We start from the raw sequence: 27,337 nt of genomic DNA, 5'->3' as shown, positions 1-27,337 counted from the left end.
CTCTATCCTAAGACAATGCACTAGGAAAGCACTAGGAATTCTTAAGCACTAGGAATACAGAGACGATCAAGGGGCAAGTTCCTTGCCTTCGAGTATACATGATCATTACAGCAAATGCTTAAATAGCACTTAGTATGTAACTCACCACAGCAGTCTTATTATCCTACTTTCTAATAGGTGAGCAGAGGAAGCCACAGGGAAGTCATAGGGTAAAGCCAGAATTTGAACCTAGGTAGACTAGTACACTCTCCACAGCTTTAACTACTACATTAAAATATATATATATGTTATATATATATATATATATATATATATATATATATATATATAACTCCAAGTATGCCAAAGTTACAAAACACTTATCTACCAAAACTCAAAAAGGAGCACACAAACTTGCACAGAAAATAAACATGTAAAAGTTCATAAATAAACCACAATATAACCTGCTCCACATAATATACTGACTGCAGTGTCCTGGGTCTCTCCCATCCTTAGGTAGCTGGAAATTACAACAAAATAATACTTTTCACCTTTGGAAGCCACACCATCTCTCATACCAAGCAACCAATTACTTCCTTAAAGAGAATAGGAAATTAACCTGAATATCATAAAAATATATATATATATATAGCATTACTGATGTAGAATCTTTGTTTAAAGACAATAATTTCAATAGCAGAGGGAATGTTACCATTGCAGGCTTCAGATAACATGTATATTTCTCAGATTTCATGCTAAATCATATAATGCCATATTGTGTCTGAAGCTATTTTTTCAGTAGTCCATTTTCTTAAATGGACTAGCAATGCCGTAAATACTGAGGAACATTTTGGCTCCCAAATCCTAAAGCCATTCTGATTATGCCTGGGTGATCATGGGGACGTCATTGGAACTACCAGAGGACTGGCTGAAATACCAGTGTTCTGGCCAGCTTACAAATTAGAAATTATACAGAATCCAATTTTATTTTTTTGTTAAGTAATTCCTGTGAGGCTTTTGGGATGTCAATGTAAAGTCCTTTCATGTGTAATCTTTATCCATTAGATAGGGAACAATGCCAATCCCCGTCATAAATACTTTCACAACCTGACACTGAAAATCCACTGTAGGGCCTAGGACCTGCAAATAGGATGTGAATCACACACATCCACTCATTCAGACAATCCACAAATATTCATTTTTAAGTCTACTATATGCCAATAATGTACCGGCCTCTCAGATGCTAGACCATGCTAAATGCTGAAACAGACATACTCAGTTCGGGCCCTCTTGGAACTTGTTACCTACAGAAGTGCCTTCATTGTAAATGGTCAGGTCTCAGCCAATGCTATTATCATCAGCAGGTGACCAAAGGATAGAGCTTGCTTTCTAAACAAGCTCCACACTCTTTGCTTTCAACATTTTTGCTTTCCTTCAAGGCACATAATCCAGTGGTCAGTTTCTCCCAGTTAGTGAGGTTTGGGGAAAAGGTACCCAGTGAACAATTCCTTGTGGCCTCACTCTTTCCTCACACTCTCCTCTGTGGTTTTGAGCTAAAGAGACCTGGATTAAAGTCACTTGCTCTAACCCTATTATTTTAAAATACTGGCTGCTCCTGCTTTGAGGATTTCCACTGGACCAACACAGCAGCAAAGCAGCACTGAATCAGAAGCAGGTAAATTTCAAAATGACAGCTCTAAACATATCCACTCTCCTTTTGTTCTCCTCCTATCCCTTTGCTCTGAACACCTCTGCCCTGAGGCTTTGCCTTTACCCTTCTCTGATTACTGCTCCAAAAGGGTTTCCAAGAGCGGGGAGTATTTATGGTTTCATTTGCTCCCAAGTCCTTGGTGGAAAAGGATGCTTGCTTCCTGATTCTTACTAATTCCACACTCACATCATCAACACAAAAACCATCATAAAAAAAAAATTTCCTCAGCTTCATATTTCTTCTGGGCCAACACTGAAAGAATATTTTCAAAGAAACACTGTCCTCTCTCCTTTGCTCTTCTGAGTTTCACGTTCTTACCTCCAGTCTCATTTTCAACCCTTATTAAGGGATGCATCACAAAAACAGAAGAAAGTTCTTTGTGCTGTCCTGTACCAGCTAATTATTCTAATTTGTTCTGTCTCTACCAAACAGAATGCGAAATCAACACAAAGGCTGATTATGCGACCTCTTCCAAGGGAATGGTCTGAGAGTTGTCTATTTACTAATGAAGCTCAGTGTGTATTAAGGTTTGACTGAAGCAATCATCAGGAATTTTCATCCCTTAAATTAGTCTTTTCTACCAGATGCACATCTTTCATTTCGGATAATATAACTTTTAAGTTCAGGATACAACTGGACAAAAGAAAAGAAAAAAAGGTAACCAACACAACATTTGCAGTAATAACACAGTAACAGCTCTCATCCTTCCCTGAGGAATTCAGCCTACTTTATGGACGCAATTTAGTACAAACTCATAAGAAAGCTAACAAAGCCCCAAACCACTTCACAGGAGCGTAGAGAGGTAAAGGTCAGAAATTATTACTGCCAGACCCAGCAGACAATGGCACCTACCGGAAAGAGCACAGGACAGGAAAACCTGGGAGCCTGTGTTCCAGTTTCGGTTATTCCTGTAAGCACTAGTACGATCTGAGTGAACTCAGCCTGCCCTGCTTTTTCCGTTTATAAAAACCTACATCATCCTCTCAGTAGAATGAAATGCCACATCTGAAAAGTTGCAGATCTCTGTAGGAAAGAAACAAAACTCATGCTTTCCAACCAAAATGGAATAATTCAGTCAATGGAGACTTAATAAAAATCTGCCATAAAGCAATTGTTTACTTGAAATCTATCTTTTGTGGTATATTTATTGGGGTAAGGAGTGTAAGCAAATCATAATTAGAGTTACCGATTATTCCAGAAATCAAGGTCATTGAGTTCAGATTCCAACTTTGACCCTGACCCAGGCTTACAGAGATGTAAGATGTCCCAATACCTCATATCCAGCATACATGGGAGAAACAAGGTATGCAGACAGATCCTCTTATAAATATCCCATATGTAGTGGTTTTAATACAGGGTCTCAGATTCATTGCCATTCTTCGCATCCAGATGTGGGCATTTTCCCTTGAATTTAGGCAGGCTTTCCATGGCTTCAAACAATAGAGCAGGGGTCAGTAAATTATGGCTGGTGGGCCAAGTCTAGGCCTCTACCAGCTTTTATAAATGAAGCTTTATTGGAACACAGCCATGTTCCTTAGTATATGTATTGTTTGTGTCTGTTTTCACATCACAGCAGCAGAGCTAAGTAGTTGCAAAAGAGACTGTATGGCTTGTAAAGCCTAAAATATTGACTGTCTGACACTTTATGGAAAAAGGTCTCCAACGCCTGCAATAGTATATAATGAAAGTGATGCTATGTAACATCTAAGACTAGGTCATAAAAGGTCATGCAGCTTTTGCATGATTCTCGTGGAATGCTTCAACCCTGGACACTCATTCTCTTGGAATACTCTATCTTGAATCCTAACTACCACGTTATGAGAAGTCCAAGCCACCTGGGCAGCCATCTATAGGCACTCCAGTCAACAGTCCTTGTTGGGCCCAGTCTTCAAGGGCCAGACATGTGAATTAAAATTATCTAGATGATTCCAGCCCCAGCCATCTGAATCCTCATGTGCTGAGGTTCCAGACATCAGTCATGGAGTAGAGACAAGCCATCTCCTCTGTGTACTGTTTGAATTGCTGACCCACAGAATCTGGGCACATATTAAAATTTTTGTTTATTTCACCACTAAGTTTGGACTTCTTTATTATGTAGCAATAGATAACTATAGCACTGTGTCTGTACACAGGATATCTACATTTCACAGAGCACAGATTTTTAGATGTGAATGTTGACTGCTCACTTTCTAAGAAGAACGTATACACACACATAGGTACAAAATGTTTATGTATATGTAAATATTAGACCTATATAATAAACTAATCTATATTATCCATAAAATGAGGGGGCCTTGATAATGGTTAACATTATTTTTCGGTATTTATTGTGTTCCAAGAACTGATAAATTCTTGCATTGTATGAATTTTCTCTTTCACCCTCATAGCAACTCCCTGAGAGAAGTAATGGTATCTCTATTTTATAGATGAGAAAACTGAGGCAAAAACAGATAACATGCTCAAGAGTACTCAACAAGTAAATTTTAGAGTCAAGATTTGAACCCAGGTTCTCAAGTTTTAGATCCCTTACTCATACTCACCAATCTATATACTGAGGAAGGGGATGAAAGCTGACGCCATTACCTCATGCTCAAGAAGTTAGACAGAAACTTAGCAGGTATGGTTGAAAGAAGACAGGACTTGGAGTCGTAAGTCCAGAGCCTGAGTTATGAAATGAATTCTCCTCTCATCTAGATATAGGTTTGTTTTTAGAAAATGAAGAAGATCACTGCATATTTTGATTGTTAATTTCTGTACTTAATGATTACCAAAGAATGGAATTTTACCAGGGAGCTATTTTGCAATGACATAAATTATTGATTCAAACTCAAACCTTTATTATAAATTATTGATTCAAAATCAAATCTTTATTAAGTCTCCCTTGCATCAGAAGTTTTTCCCACTCTTCATTTCTTTGAAACCCTTTCCTGTCTACTCTTGGCCAAAGCTTGAAGCCTAATTTAACACTTGGAAATAAAATAATGAAATAGTCATAACACAGCAATTCCAATGCCTACTGAAATGGAAGCTCTAAATAATTTTTCAGATAATTTAGGAAATTAAAAATATTTATATCATAGATGCAAAGACAGAAGTTACTTTACTTGTGTAATAAATGGTGAGACAAAAAGTTTCTGGTCAAGTAGATTTGTTTAAATATGATCACTAATCTGAGTTCTACCCCTGTGCTAAAACCCAGTGACAGGTTGAATACAGCTTCTAAAGGGATAGTTCAGTGCATTGGGTCAAATTCATGCCATAAAATGTGGTATTAGTAGTAGTACTAGAAGACAGAGTGACTGTCTTCTTTGGGACATAGATGAAGACCCCAAGATAGACAATATTATGTAGACAAATTATGTAGAATAAGATATTATCTCAGTCCTTGGAACATGTCATCCAGGATAGAACAAGAAGTAGATTTATTATCAAGTACATGAAGCCAGAGACAGTAAGCAATGAGTGGTAGTTGGTTAAAATAGACAGGTTTTAGAAGCAGAGGCACGGATGTAGAAAACAAACTTAGGGTTACCAGGGGATTGTGGCAGGGAGGCTAAATTGGGAGATTGGGACTGAAATATACACACTACTATACATAAAATAGATAACTAATAAGAACCTGCTCTTCTTATTAGCCCAGGGAACTCCATTCAGTACTCTGTAATGGGCTATTTGGAAAAGACTCCAAAAAAAAATAAAAGTGGGGCTTCCCTGGTGGCACAGTGGTTGAGAGTCGGCCTGCTGATGCAGGGGACACGGGTTCGTGCCCCGGTCCGCGAAGATCCCACATGCCGCGGAGCGGCTGGGCCCGTGAGCCATGGCTGCTGAGCCTGCGCATCTGGAGCCTGTGCTCCACAACGGGAAAGGCCACAACAGTGAGAGGCCCGCGTACTGAAAAAAGAAAAAAAAAAAAGTGGATATATGTACATGTATAACTGATTCACTTTGCTCTACACCTGAAACTAACACAACACTGTAAATCAACTATACTCCAATAAAAAATTTTTTTAAAAATAGGTTTTAAGAACCATAGTCAGGGAGCAGTGTGGATTGGAAAGACCTGGCAAGAAAAATTTCTGCATCCTCAGACAATGCTCCCCAAGCTGGCTATTGCAAGGGTGAGCATTTAAGAGATCTTTGACCTAAGGAGGACGTGAGATTAACAATCTATCCCAATGTGCATGAATTATTCTCCTCAGTGCTATCAGAAATCAGATGGCATCCTGGAGCAGGGGTCAGCAGATCTTTTTTGTAAAGGGTCAGATAGTAAATATTTTGGATTTTCTGTACCATACGTCTCCATTGCAACTGCCCATCTGCTGCTGTAGCACAGAAACAGCCATGCACAATACGTTAATGAATGAGTGCGGCTGGGTTCAAGCAAAACGTTATGTACAAAACCAGGAGTCAAGCGAGATCTGAACAGTGGGCCAGAGTGTGCGGACGCCAGTTCTGGGTCAGTGTTCACGGCTGAATGAGTCATGAGGCCTTAAGTTCCAGTTCTCATTGTACTACTTTCTACCTGGGTGAACTTGGGTTCGTCCTTTTATTTATATGGGCCACTGTATTAGTCAAGGTTCTCCAGAAAAACAGAACCAACAGCATGTGTATACAATGTGCCCATATATACTGACAGATATAGATCTAGATATCGATATTGATACCTAGATCTATATCCATATCTATATAAAGATAGAGAAAGAGAGAGAGATTTTAAACAACTGGTTCACACAATAATAGAGGCTTGGTAAGTTCAAAATCTGCAGGTTAGGCTGTCTAGAGACTCTCGGAAGAGTTGCAGTTCAATTTCTGTAAGTCTTCTGGCAGAATTCCTTTCTGCGACAGGGAGGTCAGTCTTTATTAAGAGCTTCAACTGATTGGATGAGGCCCATGCATATTATGGAGGATAACCTGCTTTACTCAAAGTCCACCACAAATTTAATTATGAATTTCATCCAAAAACACCATCACAGGGACTACCCTGCTGGCACAGTGGTTAAGAATCCGCCTGCCAATGCAGGGGACACGGGTTTGAGCCCTGGTCTGGGAAGATCTCACATGCCGTGGAGCAACTAAGCCCATGCACCACAGCTACTGAGCCCGTGCACCTAGCGCCCATGCTCTGCAACAAGAGAAGCCACCGCAATGAGAAGCCTGCACACCACAACAAAGAGTAGCCCTCGCTTGCTGCAAATAGAGAAAGCCCACGTGCAGCAACGAAGACCCAATGCAGCCAAAAATTATAAATAAATAAAACATAAAAATTTTAAAAAACACAAAAACACCATCACAGAAATATCCAGAATAATATTTGACCAAATAACTGGGCATGGTGGCCCAGACAAATTGACATGGAAAATTCACCACCTAAGCCATAGTTTTGTCACCTTTTACTAAGAAATATGACTTATCTGAGCTATTTTGATACCTAGAAGATACCTTCTAGAGGTAACACCCTCAGTATTTTACATGGTAGGCAGTAGAGGGAATGAGCCCATTTGCCCAGTCATATGACACCTAAAGGATAAAATTCTGTCTTCTCTCTCCAACCCACAAGGATGAATGCCAAAAATACATCACTTATATCTGCTTTAGCTAACATAGGATAGGTCTGGAACAGACCTATGCTCCCAGTAAGTCTCATGAAATGCTGTTTCATTAAGGAGAGACTTTACTTGCTAAGATTAGAAGCAAAAGAGGGTGGTGGATGAAAAACTGCCCAAGGATATAAGCTCATGCAAGGAAGCAGGAGAGAGAATGGGTATCCGAAGATGTGCGCTCTGAGCCAACACTAATTCCACAGCATCAGGTTATAATTCAGGGAGCCCAACCGCTGGGGGTTTTTTCCCCTTCTTCTTTTCCCCCAAAGAGGGACAAGCATACTGACAAAGGAAGAGCATCAGTCACCACAGATAAATTCCTTTTTAGAGGTGATCTCGCAAATGATTTGGCTCAGTGTAGACTATGATTTGGCTCCCCAAACCATAAGCTAGAGCATTTCATTCCAGGTCCCTCTTCAAATATCCATGATAGGTAAAACTCTGGCATCAAGTAGGTCTTGAAATCTCCCCAGGTGATTATAATATGCAACCAGGGCTGAGAATCTGGAGATGTAGAGCAAATTTAAATTGAACTTTAGTTAAACAGTAAAACAAGCTCTGACTCTACTGGCTGGAGCTAGACAAGGGATATGGATTTAGTGGGATGAGAAGATAAAGGACACCAGGGAGTAAATCAAATGCTTTACACCTGTGCTTAGCTAAATGTTACTCAGATAATTCAGACAATCTTACAGCACCTGAACCCTGAAATTCCTTAGTTCTGTTTAAAAAAAAGTAACTCTTCAAGTAACTGAACTCTGAGAATCATGCCAATCATAAAGAAAAAGAAGAAATCTTATTTTTTGAATTAGTTGATTTCATATATACTGTTTCACTTTCATGATATTAACTAGTTATCTTTCTTTCCATTTTATGTTTGAGGAAAGTAAGGCTTTAAAGTCTCAGTAATTTTCTCAAGGTCACTTGTTAAGGGTGTGGTAGGCAGCATAATGGCTCCTAAAAATGCCCTCACCCTAATCCCTAGAACCCAATAATATGTTACCTTACATGGTAAAGAGGACTTTGCAGATATGACTGAAGTTATAGGCCTTGAGATAGAAAGATTATCCTGGATTACCTCATGGAACAAATCTAATTGCATGAGTCCTTAAAAGCAGAAAACCATTCCCAACTGTAGAAAGAGAAAGAGAGAGATGTCCTAATAGAAGCAGAATCAGAGAGATGCAACATTTTGGGGTTTGTAGGTGGAGAAAGGGGACTCTGAGTCAAGGACTACAAGTGACCGCTGGCAGCGGATAAAGTCCAGGGAACAGAAACACCCCTAAGAGCCTCCAGAAAAGAATGTAGCTCTGCCAACACTTTTTTTTCTTTTTTAACCATCTTTATTGGAGTATAATTGCTTTACAATGGCGTGTTAGTTTCTGCTTCATAACAAAGTGAATCAGCTATACATATACATATATCCCCATATCTCCTCCCTCTTGCATCTCCCTCCCACCCTCCCTTCCCTATCCCACACATCTAGGTGGACACAAAGCACAGAGCTGATCTCCCTGTGCTTTGTGGCTGCTTCCCACTAGCTAGCTCTTTTACATTTGGTAGTGTATATATGTCCATGCCACTCTCTCACTTCATCCCAGATTACCCTTCCCCATCCCTGTGTCCTCAAGTCCACTCTCTATGGCTGCGTCTTTATTCCTGCCCTGCCCCTAGGTTCTTCATAACCATTTTTTCTTTTTTTTTTTAGATTCCATATATATGTGTTAGCATATGGTATTTGTTTTTCTCTTTCTGACTTACTTCACTCTGTATGACAGTCTCTAGGTCAATCCACTTCACTACAAATAACTCAATTTCATTTCTTTTTATGGCTGAGTAATATTCCATTGTATATATGTGCCACATCTTTATCCATTCATCTGTCGATCCTGCCAACACTTTTACTCAATTGAGGCCAATGTCAGACTTGTAAGGTAATAAATTTACGTTGTTTTGAGTCACTAAATTTGGGATAATTTGTATGAAAGCAATAAAAAAAATACAGAGGTCTTACAAGAGCCAGGCTATATATTTATACTTAAGTATTTCTGAAATGAATTTAACCTTGTGATTGACAGCAGCAGCAGCAGCAGCAGCTTCCAAGGGATCCCACCACACACCTGAGGCAAAAGGAGCCTAATACAAAGCAGTGACAGCAGCAGGTCACTGCCCCACACTTGGGGTAGAGGGGGACTTGATCTACTGTAGCAGCAGCATAGCCTGAATGGGAACCCATCCTCCTGTGGCACTAGTCCCATCAACATTAGTCTAATCTGCTAGCATCTGCTGTGCCAACAGGCCCAACATATACAAACCCTCCAACTCAGTAGCATTAAGTGAGCCAGGCTCAGTGTTTCCTGAAACTCATATCCAGTTGCACTGGAAATCCAAGATATCACCTACTGTTATGAAAACATAAACAATAACAGAAGACTGGGAACTTCAGAAAGAAAAGGGGAACAATGGAATGGGTGAAAACAAATGGGGTAAATATAAGAGACTATCATTAGCCTCATGAGTTTCTTAAATTCTATATGATGGTCAAAGCAAAAATGATGACACCATCTGATGGGGTTCTCAATGTAGAGAAAGGAAATACTACAGAAAATCATACTTTAAAACTGGGGAATATTAAGAGACCTAAATGGAAGTAAAATTTTGAAACTTCACTTGAAGTAAAGAAACACTGATTCCAGTAGGCTATGATAAGTTACATATGTATACTGTAATGCCAAAAGCAACCACTAAGAAAACTATACAAACAGTATACACAAATGATTATAAATGAATTAAATTAAAATGGACTTATTAAAAAATGTTTAAGTAGAGCTCGGAGAACGCGGGGCGGCGCGCGGCGTGCGGGTGGCGGCTGAGCTCGGCGCTGGCGCTGGCGCCGGCTGGCGGGGTTCGCCCGGGACTGCCTCAGGCTCGCAGAGTGTGCCGCCAGCCCGGCAAGAGGGCCCGCCTGACCGCGCCGGCCCGTGGCGGGAGCTCGGGGACCGCGTCCGGGAGGCAGTGGCCGCCAGCGCGGGGCAGTCGGCGGCCACTCCCTGGGGACCGGGGCTGTGCGGCCTCTTCCCGCCTCGCGGCGCCGCCATCGCCGCTGCCGCCGCCGCCGCCAGGTCGACCGCCCGGCTTGGCTCCGCCGCGCCCCGGCCGCGGCATCCGGCCCGGGTTCCGCGCCGCTAGGGCGCGGGCGGGGTCGGGGGTTGCGTGGCTGGCGCTGCTCGCCCGCCTCGAGTCCGCGTCCCGGGCCCTGGCGGCCGGCGAGCATGGAGGAGAAGTACCTGCTGGAGCTGATGGCGGAGAAGGACTCCCTGGACCCCTCCTTCACGCACGCCCTGCGGCTGGTGAACCAAGAAATAGAAAAGTTTCACAAAGGAGAAGGCAAGGACGAAGAAAAGTACATTGATGTGGTGATTAAGAAGAACATGAAGCTGGGACAGAAAGTGTTGATTCCTGTAAAACAGCTCCCTAAGTTCAACTTTGTGGGAAAACTTTTGGGGCCACGTGGCAATTCTCTGAAGCGCTTGCAAGAAGAAACCTTGACAAAAATGTCCATCCTTGGAAAAGGCTCCATGAGAGACAAGGCAAAGGAAGAAGAGTTGAGGAAAAGTGGAGAAGCAAAGTACTTCCACCTCAATGATGATCTCCATGTTCTGATTGAAGTGTTTGCCCCGCCACAGAAGCCTATGCCCGGATAGGACATGCTCTGGAGGAAATCAAAAAGTTCCTCATTCCGGACTATAATGATGAAATCAGGCAAGCACAGCTCCAGGAATTAACATATTTGAATGGTGGTTCAGAAAATGCAGATGTACCAGTTGTTCGAGGGAAACCTACCTTGCGTACAAGAGGTGTACCAACCCCAGCAATAACCAGGGGAAGGGGAGGAGTCGCGGCCCGGCCAGTGGGAGTCGGGGTACCGCGAGGGACGCCGACTTCCAGAGGAATCCTTTCCACCCGAGGGCCAGTGAGTCGAGGAAGAGGACTTCTCACTCCCAGAGCAAGAGGTGTCCCCCCAACTGGGTACAGACCTCCACCGCCGCCCCCAACACAAGAGACCTATGGAGATTATGACTATGATGATGGATATGGCGCTGCTTATGATGAACAGAGTTATGATTCCTATGATAACAGCTATAGCGCCCCAGCCCAAAGTGGTGCTGATTACTATGATTATGGACACGGACTCAGTGAAGAGACTTATGATTCCTACGGGCAAGAGGAGTGGACAAACTCAAGACACAAGGCACCCTCGGCAAGGACAGCAAAGGGCGTCTACAGAGACCAGCCATACAGCAGATACTGATTGTACTGTCTGATGTTGTGACATAGCCAGTCTCCACCAGTCCTGTATACTGTTCAAAGTAATTGTTTTCTATGAACAATCCCTTTTTAAATAAATCAAAATGCTTAACATCTGAATGGATGGAATTTAAAATTACTTTGTTGAAACATCAACCTGGGCAGAAAAAAAAAAAAGACATGTAAAATTTTGTTATTTCCAGTCTGTATATGAAAAAATAGGTCATCAAAAGGAAAAAAAAACTTTGATTAACTAGTGTTAAACAAAAAAGATAGGTTTACTAAATATGTTAATCCATCCTTTTAACATAAGCCTCACCTTTCATTTTAAAGGTTTCCATAGAAATTTAGTTATTTTATCTTTCAGCCATATGCTAGTTTTTTTTTTCTCTTGCCAACATGCATAAAAAGGGAAGCCAATTACAAGTGCAAATAATGTGGTATTCTTTTGTAACTCAAGTCTTGAAATGTTCTGTAGTGTTAAGCAAAGTCTCCCCTTGCTTGATACTAAATAAACTTTTGAAATAAAAAAAAAATGTTTAAGTAACCCACAAGAAGGAAAAATAAGGGAAACACAGGATTGAGAAACTAAGGTAAAAGACGAAACAAAAAATAACATGGTAGACCAAATCTTTGACATGGCAATAATTACATTACCAGAAAATGATCTAAATAACCAAGTCAAAGACAGAGATTGGAAGAGTAGATTAAAAAATCGCAAGCATGATCCAACTATATACTGTCTATAAGAAGCTTACTTTCAACATCATGATATAGGTAGTTCAAAGTAAAAGGATGAAAATGATATATCATGTGAACATTAATCAGAAAAAGCAGGAATGGCTATATTAATATCAGATAAAGTAGACTTCAGAGCAAAGGAAATTATTAGGGGCAAAGAGGGTCATTACATAAAGATAACAGGAATAATCCACCTAGATGACCTAGTGATACTAAATGTGTGTGCACCAAACAACAGAACTTCAAAATGCATGAAGCAAACACTGAAAAAGGTAAAAGGAGAAAGTTTTAAATCCACAATTATTATTTGAGACTTCAACACAGCAATTTATACAACTACCAGAGAGAAAAATCAGCAAGGATATGGAAGAACTGAAAACATCATCAATCAACAGGATATAACTGACATTTAAAGAACACACTCAGTAAGAGCAGAATACATATTGAAGTGTCCATGGAACATTCACTCATATACCATATACTGGGTGATAAAAAACCATTAGCAGATTTAAAAGAATTAAAATCATAGAGAGTATGTTCTCTAGCCATAATGGAATCAGACTAGAAATCAATAAGAGAAAGACAACAGGAAAATCTTCAATCACATGAAAACTAAACATCACACTTCCAAATAACTCATGGGTAAAAAAGACAGCATCAAGGAAAAGATTTTTAAATGCATAGAATAAAAGAAAATGGAGATATAACAGACCAAAGTTTGCGGAATGAAGTGAAAGCAATGCTGAAACGGAAGTTTATAGCACTAAATTGGGAAAGAAAATATTTCAAAGCAATAATCTAATTTTCTATATTAAAATAGTAAAAAAGGAAGAGGAAAAAACACTAAACAAGCAGAAAGAAGGAAATAATAAAGATGAAACAGAAATCCATGAAACTGAAAACAGGAAAATAGGGGGGAAAATCAATGAAACAAAAGGCTGGTTCTTTGAAATAAGCAATCTAACCAATAAAGATCTAGAAAGACTGATAAAGATTAAACAGAGAGATGGCACAAATCACAGATATCAGAAATGCAACCAGGGATACCATGACATATCCTGCAGGTTAATGAGGGACAAGTTACTATGAACAAGTCTACACTATAAATTCAAAAATGTAGATGAAATGGGCCAATGTTTCTACACCCAAAACTACCAAAACTCAGCCAAGATGAAATAGATAATCTCAATTTTCCTGTAACCATTAGAAACACTGGTTTTTCATTTAAAAACTCCCAAAAGAAATGTTCAGGCTTAGATGTTTCACTTTTACCCAAGACTTAAAGAATTAACACCAATTTTACATGATTTGATAAGAAATAGAAGTAGAGGGAACAGTTTCTAATTAATTTTATGAAGCCAGTATTACCTTGATACCAAAACCAGACAGGGATAGTATAGAAAGAAGAAACCTACAGACCAATATTTTTTATGAAATTGGCTGAAAAACCCTCAGCCAAATATTAGCAAATTAAATCCAGAAATATATGAAAAGAATAATATACCATGACCAAGTGGGATTTATTCCAGTTATGCAAAGTTGGTTAAATATTTGAAAATTAAACAGTGTAATCCACCATATCCAATAGATTAAGGGGGAAAAGTCATGTGATCCTATCCATTAATGCAGAGAAAGCATTTGACAAAATCCAATCCCATTCATGATTTTAAGAAAAGAAGAAAAAAAACTCCAAGCAAACTAGGAATAGAAAAGGAGCATACTGAAACTCATAAAGATGATCTACAAACAACCTATACCGACATGATATTTAACTGTGAAAGACTGGATGCTTTCTCTGTAAGATCAGAAACAAGGCACCGATATCTGCTCTCACCACTTTTATTAAATATATCACTGGAGGTTCTAGTAAGAAAATAAAGCAAAAATAAATAAATACATAAATTTAAAAGTTAAATTTTTTAAAAGTTTATTTAAAAGATAAAAGGACTATTCCTACTACGTTGCATAGGAAGGAACATATCCTACTGAATGTTGAATAGCAATATATCCTATTATACTGAATAAGGAAAAGTAAAACTGTCTGTATCTGAAGATGAGATGATAATCTAAATGGAGAAAATACCAAGGAATCCACAAAAAGCTTGAGAAATAATATTAGTTTGTAAATGATTTAGAGTACAAGATCACCACAATTTTATCAAATTATATATTAATAACAAATGTGTAGAAGCTTAAATAAAAATATGTGATGCCATTTACAACTGACCTAAATAAATACTTAAATATAAGCCCAATAAGACATTTATAGGACCTCTAGACTGAAAATTACAAAATGCTGATGAAGAAAAATTTTTAAGTCGCAAACAAATAGGGAGACATACCTTGTTCATGGATTAGAAAACACAACATGATAAAGATGTCAATTCTCCCCAAGTTAAGAGGCTTAACACAATTACTCTTAAAATGCCCTCAAGGTTTTTGTGGATATAGACAAGCTTATTCTAAGATTTATATGGTACGAAGAGGCTGAAGAATAGCTAAAACAACTTGTAAAGGAAGATGAAAATGGGAGGAATTAATCTACCCAATTTCAAGAGTTTGCAGTAATGATGGAGGGTAGATACATAGATCAATGGAATGGAATAGAGAACCCAGAAATAGACTGACATCAATACATATAACTTGTTTTTGACAGCAGTGCAAAAGCTATCAAGGAAGAATAGACTTTTCAAAAATTGGTACAGAAACAGTTGGACATCCCTCGACAAAAACAAACAAACAAAAAATGAACCTTAACCTCCACACCTTACACAAAAATTAAATCAAAGTGGATCATAATCTTAAATGTAAAAGCAGGACATTTTTAGAAAAAAAAATAGGAGAGAATGTTTGGCATCTAGAACTAGGGGAATAATTCTTAGACTTGACACCAAAAGTATGATCAATAAAGGCAAAAACTGATAAATTGGATCTCATCAAAATGAGTTAAAAATGCTTCGTAGAAGATCCTTTTAAGTGGATGAAAACTCAAATTACACAGTAGGAAAACATATTTGAAAATCCCATATGAGACAAATGACTTGTATCTATAATATACAAAGAACTCTCCAAACAACTTAAAAAAATCCAACTAGAAAATAGGCAGAAGACAGGAACAGACATTTCATGGAAGAGAATATACACACGGCAAAGGAGCACATGAAAAGATGCTCAGCATCATTAGCCATTAGGGAAATGCCAATTAAGACCATAATGAGATGTCAGAGAGTAACTAAAATTAAAGTATAGTGACAACATCAAATGCTGGCGAGTACATAGAAAAATTATATCACATCACTGGTGGGAAAATAAAATGGTTTAGCCACTCTGATCAACAGCTTGACAGTCTCTTTTAATCCTAAAAGTAGATTCACCCTACAAGGCAGTAATTGTACTCTTGAGCATTTATCCAAAAGAAACAAAAACTTAATTAAGTTCCCACAGAAACTTACACATAAATGTTCATAGCAGTTTTATTTATAATAGCCCAAAACTGGCAACTACCCAAATGTCTTTCAGTGGATGAATGTTGAAACAAATTGTGATAAAATCTTATGATAGAATACTACCGAGCAACAGAAAGGAACAAATTATTAATATACGCAAAAATTGAAATGAACTTCAAGGGAATGATGCCGAGGGAAAAATTTTGAAAAGCCGATCTCCGAAGATTAAGTAATTCATGATTATGTTTACATATTATTCTTAAAATAACAAAACTGTGGAGATGGAGAACAGATTAGAAGTTGCCAAGGGTTAGAGTGGGGGTAGAAGGTACAGCGGGGGAACTCTGAGGTTTTTGTGGTTCCAGTACAAATAATACAGCAATCTTGGTTTTAATCCCTAAAGATTTCTAAAAGCAATTCCTAATAAGAGGTGTCCAGATATTTAGCAATGGCAGATTAGAGGTATAGCTCCCCAACATAACAACTTCAAAAGAGAACATACTAATTCAATGCATATGTTAATTTCAAAAAAAGGCCAGTCACAATACTTAAATGGTATATATCTTAACTATATTATTCTAAGTATCCAGCTATACCAGATGGACTAGCAAGATTTTCTGTACATTCAACCTTATTTAAGACAGTAAATCTTATAATAAGACAGTTAGAAAAAGAAAAACAAACCTCAACTACAGTTGGATATTCTCATAGGAAGATGAGGTGAAAATATGCAGCAGCGGTTCAAAAGCTTAAGCAGTGGCACCTAAATTTGGTTGTGCATTAGAATCATCTGAAGCACTTTTTAAAAACCCTCACACTGACGGTTGGTCATCGTAGACCAATAAAATCATTTTAAATCTCCTCAGACGATGCCAATGTCTAGCCAGAACTGAGAACCAGCGGACTAAGCAGAAGGGGATGTTTCTACAAAGATCTCTTAACAATAAGTCCTTTCACCCAATCAGATTTACCTCCCCGCAAAGGGCTAAAGAACGCTAGTGTTGTCCATACTTGCTTAGCTTTAATTAGCACTTGTGACTTGCCCAAAACCTAGATCATGTTTCCCCTAAATTTCATGTTATTCCCTACGTTTTTCAAACCCAGGGCTAAGGGGTTTGCCAGGATGAGATTTTAAGTGCTCACACAGGGCAAGTCCCTGGCAAACCAGGACAGCGGTCCCTCTACATTGAAATGTAAAGCATCCTAAATAACCCTGCCACTGCTCCCAGATCCTAGTCTGTGCCAACCAGTGGAGAAAAGGCATTCTCCATTACCACCACGGCAAATGCTGCTGTACTTGCCTTGGCTGGTCCCTATCTTTTCCAGGCACCACTCCCCTTCACCTGCTGGTGGACGCTTTGGCCAGCTGACAATGCAGATATTTTCAAACTTTAAGGTGAATAAAAATCATCTGGAGGGCCTGTTATAACAGAGATCACTGAGCCCCACCAGAGTTGCTGATTCCATAGGGCTGGGACAGGGCCCTAAAACTTGAATATCTGACACATTATCAGGGGACGCTGGTAAAACTGGTCAGGTTGTTACCGAATGCAGGTTCGTGTGTCTGAAGCACAGTGAGGCCAAACAAACCTAAAGGTTGGAGTCTGGAGCAGAGAAAGGTTTATTGCAGGATCGAGCAAGGAGAGGGGTGGCCCGAGTTCCAAAACACCCTGAAATCTCCAAAGGATTTCAGCAAAGCATGTTTAAAGGCCAGGTGAGGGAGGGACGTCCCAGGGAATGTGATCAGCTCGTGCACAATCCTCTGATTGGTTGATGTGGAGGCCACAGGGCAGGTAACATTATCCATCCTTAGGTGCCAGAAGGTCTGGGGGCTATGTGCTCATGATCATCAAGGAGTTAATTTCTTCCATTGGGTGGTGGTTTTTAGCATCTGAAAACTCAAGAAATATGCCTGAGATAACTATTATCTGAGTACTTCAGAGAGGAACTACAGCAGAGGATATGGGGGATGGGTCTGTCCTAGGAAGGCCCCATAGGGTACTGCTTGGTTACAAGGTGACCATACTTTGAGAACCACTGCTCTAGTGGCTTGGAATGTTCAGAAAGTAATGGAAGAATCCCTTCCCAGGTCTAGATTCTAGTATCGCCAACTATTTTGGTGGGGGGAAGGGTAAGTTTTGTCCTTGCTTGGACTTCTTGTTCATTTATAGCAAAGCCTATTTGAGGCAGTGCGCTCGGCAGTCCTGCAGTTCTGTCTTTTGCTTCAACAGTGTTTGGAATGAACAGACCCAGGGACGCTCCTTGCTCCAGCCCCCGACCACCTTCCAACCTTTCTTCCTGTCGCAACCTTTGGAATCAGCCACTCAGCTATCCTCAGCCTCCAGGACAGGCCAACACCGTTTTTTGAGCTTAGCTCCTTATCACTGATCAACCACGAGTTCCCAGGTGCGTCAGAATTATTCCATCGAGGTGGAGGCCGCCGTCCACCGCCTGTTCAACATGCATCTGGGGACACTTACCTCTCTCTGAGCTTCTATTTCGACAGCAACAATGGGACTCTGGACAGTGTGGGCCACATTTTTCGCCAACTGGCTGAGGAGAAGTGTGAGGGCGCCCAGCGTCTCTTGAAAATGCAGAACAAAACCAGTGCTGTGGCCGCGCCCTCTTCCAGGATGCGCGGAAGCCTTCTCAAGATGAGTGGGGTAAAACCCAGGACGCTGTGGAAGCCGCCATTCTTAGGGAGAAGAGCCTGCACCAGGCACTATCAGATCTGCGCGCCCTGGGTTCCGCCCGCGCAGACTTCCACCTCTGTGATTTCCTGGAGAGCCGCTTCCTGGAGGAGCAGGTGAAACTCATCAAGAAGATGGGCGACCACCTGACCAACCTCCGCAGGCTGGCTGGTCCGCAGGCTGTGCTGGGCGAGTATCTCTTTGAAAGGCTCACCCTCGAGCACAAACAGGAGTCTCTGAAGTCCAGCGGCCTCTGAGGAGCCCCTCTGGCATCAGAGCTTCTGCCTGAAGCCCTGCTCTGCAGCTACTAGGCAGCTTTGTAACCGCCCTGGAGCCCTCTCCCAAGCCTTGGACCAAATGGAAACAATAACGCTTTTTGCAGAAGGAAAAAAAAAAGCCTATTTGAAACACAAACAGAATAAAGAGGAAAAAAAGAAATATATATATATATGTATATATATATATTCATGTTTTTTTTCCTTTTTAAAAATTTATTTTATGAAGTATAGTTGATATACAATGTTGTGTTAGTTTATGCTGTACAACAAAGTGATTCAGTTATACATATATATAATTTTTCATATTCTTTTCCATTATGGTTAATTACAGGACATTGACTATAGTTCCCTGTACTATACAGTAGGACCTTGTTGTTTATCCATCATATATATAATAAGTTACCTCTGCTAATCCCAAACTCCCAATCCATCACTCTCCCACCTCCCCCTTCCCCTCGGGAACCACAAGTTTGTGTGCTATGTCTGTGAGTCTGTTTCTGTTTCATGGATAAGTTCATTTGTATCATATTCTAGATTCCACATATAAGTGATATCATATGGTATTTGTTTTTCTCCTTCTCACTTACTTCATTTAGTGTAATAGTCTCTAGGTCCAGCCATGTTGCTGCAAATGGCATTATTTCATTCTTTTTTATAGCTGAGTAGTATTCCATTTTATATATATCACATCTTCTTTATCCATTCACCTGTGAGTGGACATTTAGGTTGTTTTCATGTCTTGGCTATTATAAATAGTGCTGCTGTGAACATAGGGGTGCATGTATGTTTTCGAATTATAGTTTTGTCCAGATATATGCCCAGGAGTAAGATTGCTGGATCATATGGTAGCTCTACTTTTAGCTTTTTGAGGAACTGCCATAGTGTTTTCCATAGTGGTTGCACCAATTTACATCCCCACCAACAGTGTAGAAGTAAGTCAGAAAGAGAGAGACAAATACCGTATGCTAACACATATATATGGAATTTAAGAAAAAAAAATGTCATGAAGAACCTAGGGGTAAAACAGGAATAAAGACACAGACTTACTAGAGAACGGACTTGAGGATATGGGGAGGGGGAAGGGTAAACTGTGACAAAGCGTGAGAGAGGCATGGACATATATTCATGTTCTTTTAACATATGAATTGCCCCACTTTATCTGTGTGAAATAAGATTGTTCCCGTTATTGGGCTGCTTCTCAAGCTTTGCTGCTCATTTGAATGACCTAAAGAGCTTTTAAGAAAAACATTGGTGTCTGGGTCCCAGCCCCAGAGATTTTGATTCAGTAGGTCTAGGGAGGAGCCTGGGCACAGGGAGGGCTCAGAGTTCCCCAGGTGATTCTAATGTGCAGCAACTTTGGGAACCACCTCTTGGCTTCAATCCAGCTAGTGATCAGATATTAAATCTAAGACACATGGGCTAGTGCGTGAGCTCTAGGAAGATTCGTGCCAGGGAAAATGATTGATAGTCGTGTTACTTCTCTGAAATGGACTGAAATTTCCAATTCGCATGAACAGGGGAGGGTGAATGGGTGAATGCAATAAGGTGTATCATTTACGTATTGCCCTATGTGTATGGCTAGAAGCTTTTGCAACTGAGGTCTGCCCTACTCTTCATGCTAATGGTAATGCTTGTCCTCCTAATGCAGCTGTAAACTTTATAAGCCCATAGGTAGACAGCATCACAAAATATTTACCCCTCCCCACTGGCCCACTCTCAAGCTTCTCTCCCCTTCCCCAATACACAAATGTACATCAATGCTCTTGAGACCACTATCAACATATTGACCTTCAATTCTTCTACTTTGCAGCTTCCCTCTTATCAGGAGATGTCAGCATTTAGTGCAAGGACAAGTGCTTGCCTCTTGGTGAGTAATGTAGGCAATGCCTCCAAGAGACAAATAGCCCTTAGGGAGGGGGAAAAAGTCTTTCAAAAAGGTTGATGCCCAGAGGAGGCATTTTCAGTCATCTCAGCTTAGAGGTCAAATATCCAAAATTAAAAAGGTTAAAAAAAAGGAAAAGAAGAAAGCAAGGAAGAAAAGAAGGAAACAATTTTCTTATCTCATAGTAATAAGGCAGTTTTCCTTAAAAAAAAAAAAAAGACTTAAGCCTTAAATTCTCTTTCCTAATCAAAATGTGCTTTTCCGTCTTTAGACTATTCCTCTTATATCCTGTATTATTCATGACGTTTAATTCTTGAAATAGCACATGGCTGAAAACAGAAGCTAACCTCTTGTCCACTATGAATTAAATCTTCTTTTCCTAGGACCTGTCTACAGTGTACAATTTGGGGTTTGCCAACATACTTATTTTCTCTGAAATAAGTTACAGCATTTTGCCTTTTCAATATATAGTTATACAATATACTGTTAACACAACATAGTTAATATAGTCAATATAGTCAATACAACTATAACACACGTGATATGATGCCACTTTGGTGATTTTCTTCATCCATGTAATTCTGAAATTTGACAGTATAGTTTTCATATTCTAATGAGCTGAGTATTACCTTTGCAAGGATAGAAAAATAAATTCATAATATTCTTGTGTGGTTTGCCCCTGGGGTGGATTACCATAATGAGGGGATATTTGAGCCTTTCCCCAAGTCATTAAAAAACCTCCAGCGAGCAGCCCCTTGTCCTCTCCAGGGAGTGGGGGGCAAGGATCTTTAATCATAATAATCCTGGGGGGAGAAATCTCAGAAATAAGACATCTGCTTCTGTGCCTTGTTGTTTTGCAGAATAGCAATGATTGCTTTAGCAGCTTCTATTGCCATGTGTGTACAATAAGTAAATGAACATAAAATTGAATGAACGCATAAAAGAAGGATAAACCCACCCAGCTTAACAAATCCACTCTCTCACCTGCTGTGCCCTGAAACATGAAAGAAAGAATCACGGGATCATAAGGATTAATAAAATAACAGTCTCTGTTAACAATATTGACAGGAGGTATAGGAAAATTTGTCTGATGTGGGACCAAGAGCTTAACTGCTTAATCCTTTTTTTTTTAAGGGCAACTCATTCATTTATTGTTTAAAGATTGCAAGACAACTTCTGAATTTCTGTAGCACAGTTTAAATGTTTTACTTTTTTGATAAATCAGAGTATAATAGAAAAAACAATTAGTTTCCAGTAATATCTATATCTCTATTCAGAATTAAGTCTTCCACAGACATGTAACCCGGAAACAAAATCCTGTTACAATAAGCAAAGCTTCAACAGAGCTGCTACTTTTCGGGCCAGGGAAAGGTTCATCCCTATAGGAGGAGGATGTGCTATGTAAAATGGCTGCAAGGTCACAGCCTTGAGGGCGCTGGAAGTCTATTATCCTCTCCCACATTAAGTAGTTTGGTGAACTTCAAACGTCCGTTCATCTGCAACCAAGCTGGCAAACTTTAATTGATATTTCAAGCAGGTAAAAAATAAATTAAAAGAAATCCTTACACTGATGTTCCTTGATTCACACTGTTAAATGGTTCATTAACATGTAATTCTGGCTAAGAATTACATTTGAGACTCCTTGCTCAGATTTTGATTAACAGTACAAATCTTTGAGAAATTCAAGTTCTTATTAATCAATAATTTGTCAGCTAGGCTACATTCAGGCATCAGCTGCAACTACAGAATAGGTGCACTGCCTCAGCGCTTTGGAAAGACATAATCTAGAACACTACTAGCAGACAAAATATCTGTTACTAGACAGCACAGGTGCAGTACAGCAAGACAAAAACATATATTCATGTGTGCCGCGGACCAGCCGGAGAAAGAGGATTTCACCGCCCAGGGTCAGAAGGGAAGGGGTAAGGAACTGAAGTGGCACCGACGAAGGGTCAGAAGGACCAAGACAACTGATGGTTGCAAGGCAAATTTTATTATGCTACAGTTGCAGATTATCTAGACTAGAAAAAGGAAGGTTGCCAGATGGTGGTTTACATTATCTACAGACTGTCTCGGCTCAAGGTTAACTTCCCTGGGAGGAAACCCATAAACCCAGAAGCATCAAAAATAACCTGCATGTGCAGGGGGAAGACAGCTTTGCTTGTCTCATTTTACATTCTTTCTGATCTCTGGGCCCTGGTGATTTATCTCCCATGGAATGGAACAAGGAGGGGAACAAGTAGGGACAGTCCCTTCGAGCAGCGGCGGCATGCCTGGCATGTCCTTACCTGCTCTCAAGGCTGACTGGCTTCCCACAGGTCCCCATTTTTTAGTTTTTAACTTTTGCTGCAAAATAATTCCATGAAGTTTAGTGCCGAGAGTAGTGTACTGTTGCATGAGGATACGAAACAGACATGAGAAGATTATTATCAATAATAGGCAAATTATGGCCAGGGTAATAAATCCTGACAACCTTCCAGTAATCCAAGACTGAGGGTTTAACCACTTTAAATGATCCAGTAAAGTTTGAATTACATCTTCTGGCGAAACATCATCAAGATGTGTATTTTGTATATCCTGAATTTCAGCATTTAATTTCTTAAGATCAAGACTAATATTATTATCTGATCAAACACTCAGCAGATGCATTTTTACTTTTTCCCATTCCCAAATAGTCACTGTACTTTTAAGGAGTAACACACATCCATGTATACTTTGCATGACAAGCTAAACGCATCCTCAATTTTAATGCTGCCATCTGATCTCCAATCCCCAACATTGCGTTTTTAAATTCATCTAACTTGTTATTAATCCGTAAATCTATGTGACTTTGTAAAGATAAAGCAAGACTGGTATGTTGAGATAACTGATTAGCAAAGTGAGCATGATAAATACTCTGTGAAAGAGCAAGACCGGCAGTAGCCACGGTAGCAGACAGAGCAGCCGAGGCAAGTAAACTTACTATTAACCACCCAAGAAAGCGTCTCCTCTGCAAGGCTTTAGAGAGTTCCACCCATGCCTGTACTCCAGTATCTTCATACCAAGGTTCTCTCAGATGTACAGGCACCATAACATACATGGGTTGCTTTAGTATAAGCACAGATTGCGTTCCTGCAGAAGGGAACATACAACTGCTAAAAATACAATTAACACAGCTAATATTATATCCTCCTTTGGAAGAATTACCAATGTTAATAGAACCAAACAAAAGTGTATATGGAGGAGCAACACAAGTTATAACAGGTGTATTGGAATAAGTTAGAGCTAGTTTCCATATATCCCAGTTCTTTTGAAATGTGATAAACCTATCTATGATGGGAAAAGAAGAGATAAGAATTGACAGCTTGGTATAATCCATAGTACACCATATTTGGTTATTATTCCAAGATGCATTGCAACGTTCAAAATTGGATGCAGGAAAGTTAACGGTCATAAGGGGAGGCAATTGATTTTTTGATTTTCTGTTAAGCATAGTAACCTTATGTCCAGCTATAAGTATCCCTTGTCCTCCAAGTAAACGCTTCATACAGAAATAATTTCCTGAATCTTCACCTGTAACCTTGGCTATAGTAATAGCAGAATCCCTAAGTGGTGAGGCGTATGAGATTTGACCTCTAATATTAATAGCTTGCCCATTTTATACCAAATGATGGTATCCTTAAGATCCTCTCGTCGGCTGGTAGCCGGGCATGTAAGAGTAATGTTGGTTCCTGTAAAATGAAGGATGCCTGGAGAGCCTGACAAACTAATTGATTGATCCGTTCCCTCATAAACATCTGTATGCTCATAACTAATAGCCTTTACACATCCAGCTTCCAGATTCAATGGGCTAAGACAGACAGGATGGGTACTAAACCAGTTAGTATAATTTACAGACATATTGATTTGTTTTATAGTCCCAATAAGAGGCCCATAAACACTTATCATTGTAAAATACAGGAAACTCTGCTTCAGACCAAGATATGGGTTGTAATAGTGGAGGATAAGGTACATAGGCCCAGTAAGTTGCTGCATTAACAGAGGGAACACATGAAATGGTTGCCAACATAACCAAAAATAAAGTTACAGGTGTAACAGGATTATTCTGTTGTTTCACTGACTCTTGAGCTCGTGAAACCAGTTGTTTAATTTGTCCCCAAGTTGGAACATCACTCCTTTGAGTCGTCCTGGCAAGTGGTCTCCTCTTCTTCTTCTTTTTCTCAATCAACACTGTCAAATTTTCGGGAGAGGTGCAGAGCTTCTTCATCTTCTGAACTAGGTGAGCTGTGGCAAGCCATCTATTTGCTTGACTAAGCACTCAGGAAGCCAGCGAGGTCCAGGCGCTGATCTGGGAAAGATACACACGTGACCACGTCCCCAAATCAACACAGGATCAGGACCACGCCAAGTGCTGGTTAACGGATCTTTCAAGAGGACCTCCGGAGATTGAGAGGCCAATCTTGGCTCAGCCACCAACCTTCCCCCTGCAGAGCAGCCAAATTTGTCAACAGTGAGAACATTTAAAATAAACAGAGCATCATTTATAAGGTTATGTGGCGTTGTTCTATACAATTCCCCCCTTTTTATTTTTGCAATAGTTAGCTTTAAAGATCTATTTGCACGTTCTATAATACCTTGTCCTTGAGGGTTATATGGAATGCCTGTAATATGGCTAATTTTGTAATGAATTACAAAATGTTGCAAAAGCAGCGGGCCCATTATCTGTTTTAATAATTTTGGGAAGGTTCATGAAAGCAAAACAGTGTAATAAATGAGAGATAACATGTTCAGTAGCTTCTCCGGTCTGTGCTGTAGCACAGAGGAAACCAGAATAAGTATCGATAGTGACATGAACAAACTGTAATTTCCCAAAAGACGGGATATGAGTAACATCCATTTGCCATAAATGTCTAGGTAATAATCCACGAGGATTAACAACATAATGTGGAACAGGAAGGTGAGGTAAGCATTGTGGGCATTGCTTCACAATTTGTGGGGCGGCTTCACCAGTAAGGGAAAATTGTGTGTGTAATGTAGCCGCTGACTGACGGTGTAAAGCGTGCAACTGCTGTGCTGCTTGTGAAGCAGTTTGATCATAACTTACCATAATATGAGGGTGTCCAGGACATGGACCATGAGTATCAAGAGTATGGAGATAATGAATGCAGTATATTAGCCATTCTTGACAGCATGACGAACGGAAAGGAGGAGTACGGTAAATTGGGACATGTCCTGCTTTAGGGAAAAGAGATTGAGGAGGAGGAGTAACTTCAACTCTATTCTTGGGAGGAAAATGTACAGGATAAAGATCACGTTTAGATCGAGTTAAAACGTCTGCAGTCGCATTAAGTTTAGTCAATGGACCAGGCAAGTTAGAATGAGCACGGATATACAGACCTGTGACAGGACCATCATGGGAACGAATAAGCTGTTGAAGCAAACGAAAAGAGGATGATAATTCAGGGTCATTAGTATGTCCTATGCTCGCAGTCTCCAGAAGAAATCACAAGCTAATAAGATATTTACTATCAGAAAACAAATTAAAAGATATAGAAGGAAAATGTTTAAAAGACATAATGACAGCATACAGTTCAACACGTTGAGCTGAAGTCAAGGAAGTTTCTTTAACGAGGTTTGTTCCGTCGTCAATGATTACAGTAGCCACTCCTGAAGAAGAACCGTCCGTAAAAACCGAAGGTACATGAGGAACAGGCTGTTGCCTAATTATAGAAGGAAAGATATGAGTTAAGTTTGCTGAATTGGATCAATTTATCAGCAGGGTAATGGCATTCCAAGGTACCTGAAAATCCTGCAAGAGCAAGACCCCATTCATTACTATGTTGAAAAAGCCAATTTTGTGGACTAACTGAATAAGGGATAATAATTTGAGAAGGTTCTATACTTATAGGTTGTAAGCATCTAGTTCTACCTTGCATTATTAAATTACTAAAAAGTTCATAATAAGGGTTAATAACTTTAGAGGGTGTAGATTTCATATGAATCTATTCAATAATTCCAACAGTTTGCCACAAGACGGCAGTAGGCACATGAGGAGTTGGACAAATTATTAAGAAAATTGGAAGGTGAGTATGAATTCTAGTTAATTGTGTAGAACTGATAGATCTATTGACTATTTGTAAAGCTTGAAATCCTTCTGGAGTCATAGAGCGTGAAGAAGGAGGATCTGAGTCACCTTTAAGAATATCAAACAAAGGCTGTAATTGAGCAGTAGTAAGTTTTAAGGAAGGCCTTAGCCAATTAATATCTCCAAGTAATTTTTGAAAAGCATTTAATGTTTTTAAATTATCAACTCGAATTTGCAGTTTTTGAGGCCTAATAGTAGTGTTATCAATATATTTTCCCAAATATAAAAATGGAGATTGTCTTTGAATTTTTTTTGAGGCAATGACCAAGCCAAATGATTGTAAGGACTGTTGTAAAAATTGAAAAGCAGTCTCTAATAAAGAAATATTATCAGTGGCTAAAAGTATATCATCCATATAATGTATGAGATATAACGATGGAAACCTTTTTCTCACAGGAGTCAAGGCCTGAGCCACATATTTTTGGCATAATGTAGGACTATTTGCCATGCCCTGAGGCAATACTTTCCATTGAAATCTCCTCATGGGTTCCTTAAAATTTAAGGCAGGCAAGCTAAAAGCAAAATGTTTTCTATCTTCAGGAAACAAAGGAATAGTGAAAAAACAATCTTTTAAATCT

The 27,337-nt window shown here is 39.7% G+C and overlaps 1 protein-coding gene and 1 pseudogene across 2 annotated transcripts; both read left to right on the top strand.

The window, feature by feature from the left end:
* Positions 1 to 10,527: 10,527 nt before the first annotated feature.
* Positions 10,528 to 11,812, top strand: LOC309835126 (KH domain-containing, RNA-binding, signal transduction-associated protein 3-like). The gene is given in 2 exon segments (XM_082674460.1): positions 10,528 to 10,971; positions 10,974 to 11,812. Coding segments are annotated over 2 exon segments (1,038 nt in total). The 5' UTR covers positions 10,528 to 10,562; the 3' UTR covers positions 11,603 to 11,812.
* Positions 11,813 to 16,500: 4,688 nt separating this feature from the next.
* LOC309835235 (ferritin light chain-like) lies at positions 16,501 to 18,834 on the top strand (annotated as a pseudogene). The gene is made up of 2 exons: positions 16,501 to 16,505; positions 18,185 to 18,834. The product of its transcript is annotated as a ferritin light chain-like (transcript).
* Positions 18,835 to 27,337: the final 8,503 nt, after the last annotated feature.

The sequence above is a fragment of the Grampus griseus genome (assembly GCF_964374135.1).
Source record: "Grampus griseus genome assembly, chromosome: 17".
In the NCBI taxonomy this organism is placed as follows: Eukaryota; Metazoa; Chordata; class Mammalia; order Artiodactyla; family Delphinidae; genus Grampus; species Grampus griseus.
The sequence above is the reverse complement of the archived record's forward strand: the minus strand, read 5'-3'. Positions and strand labels throughout refer to the sequence as shown.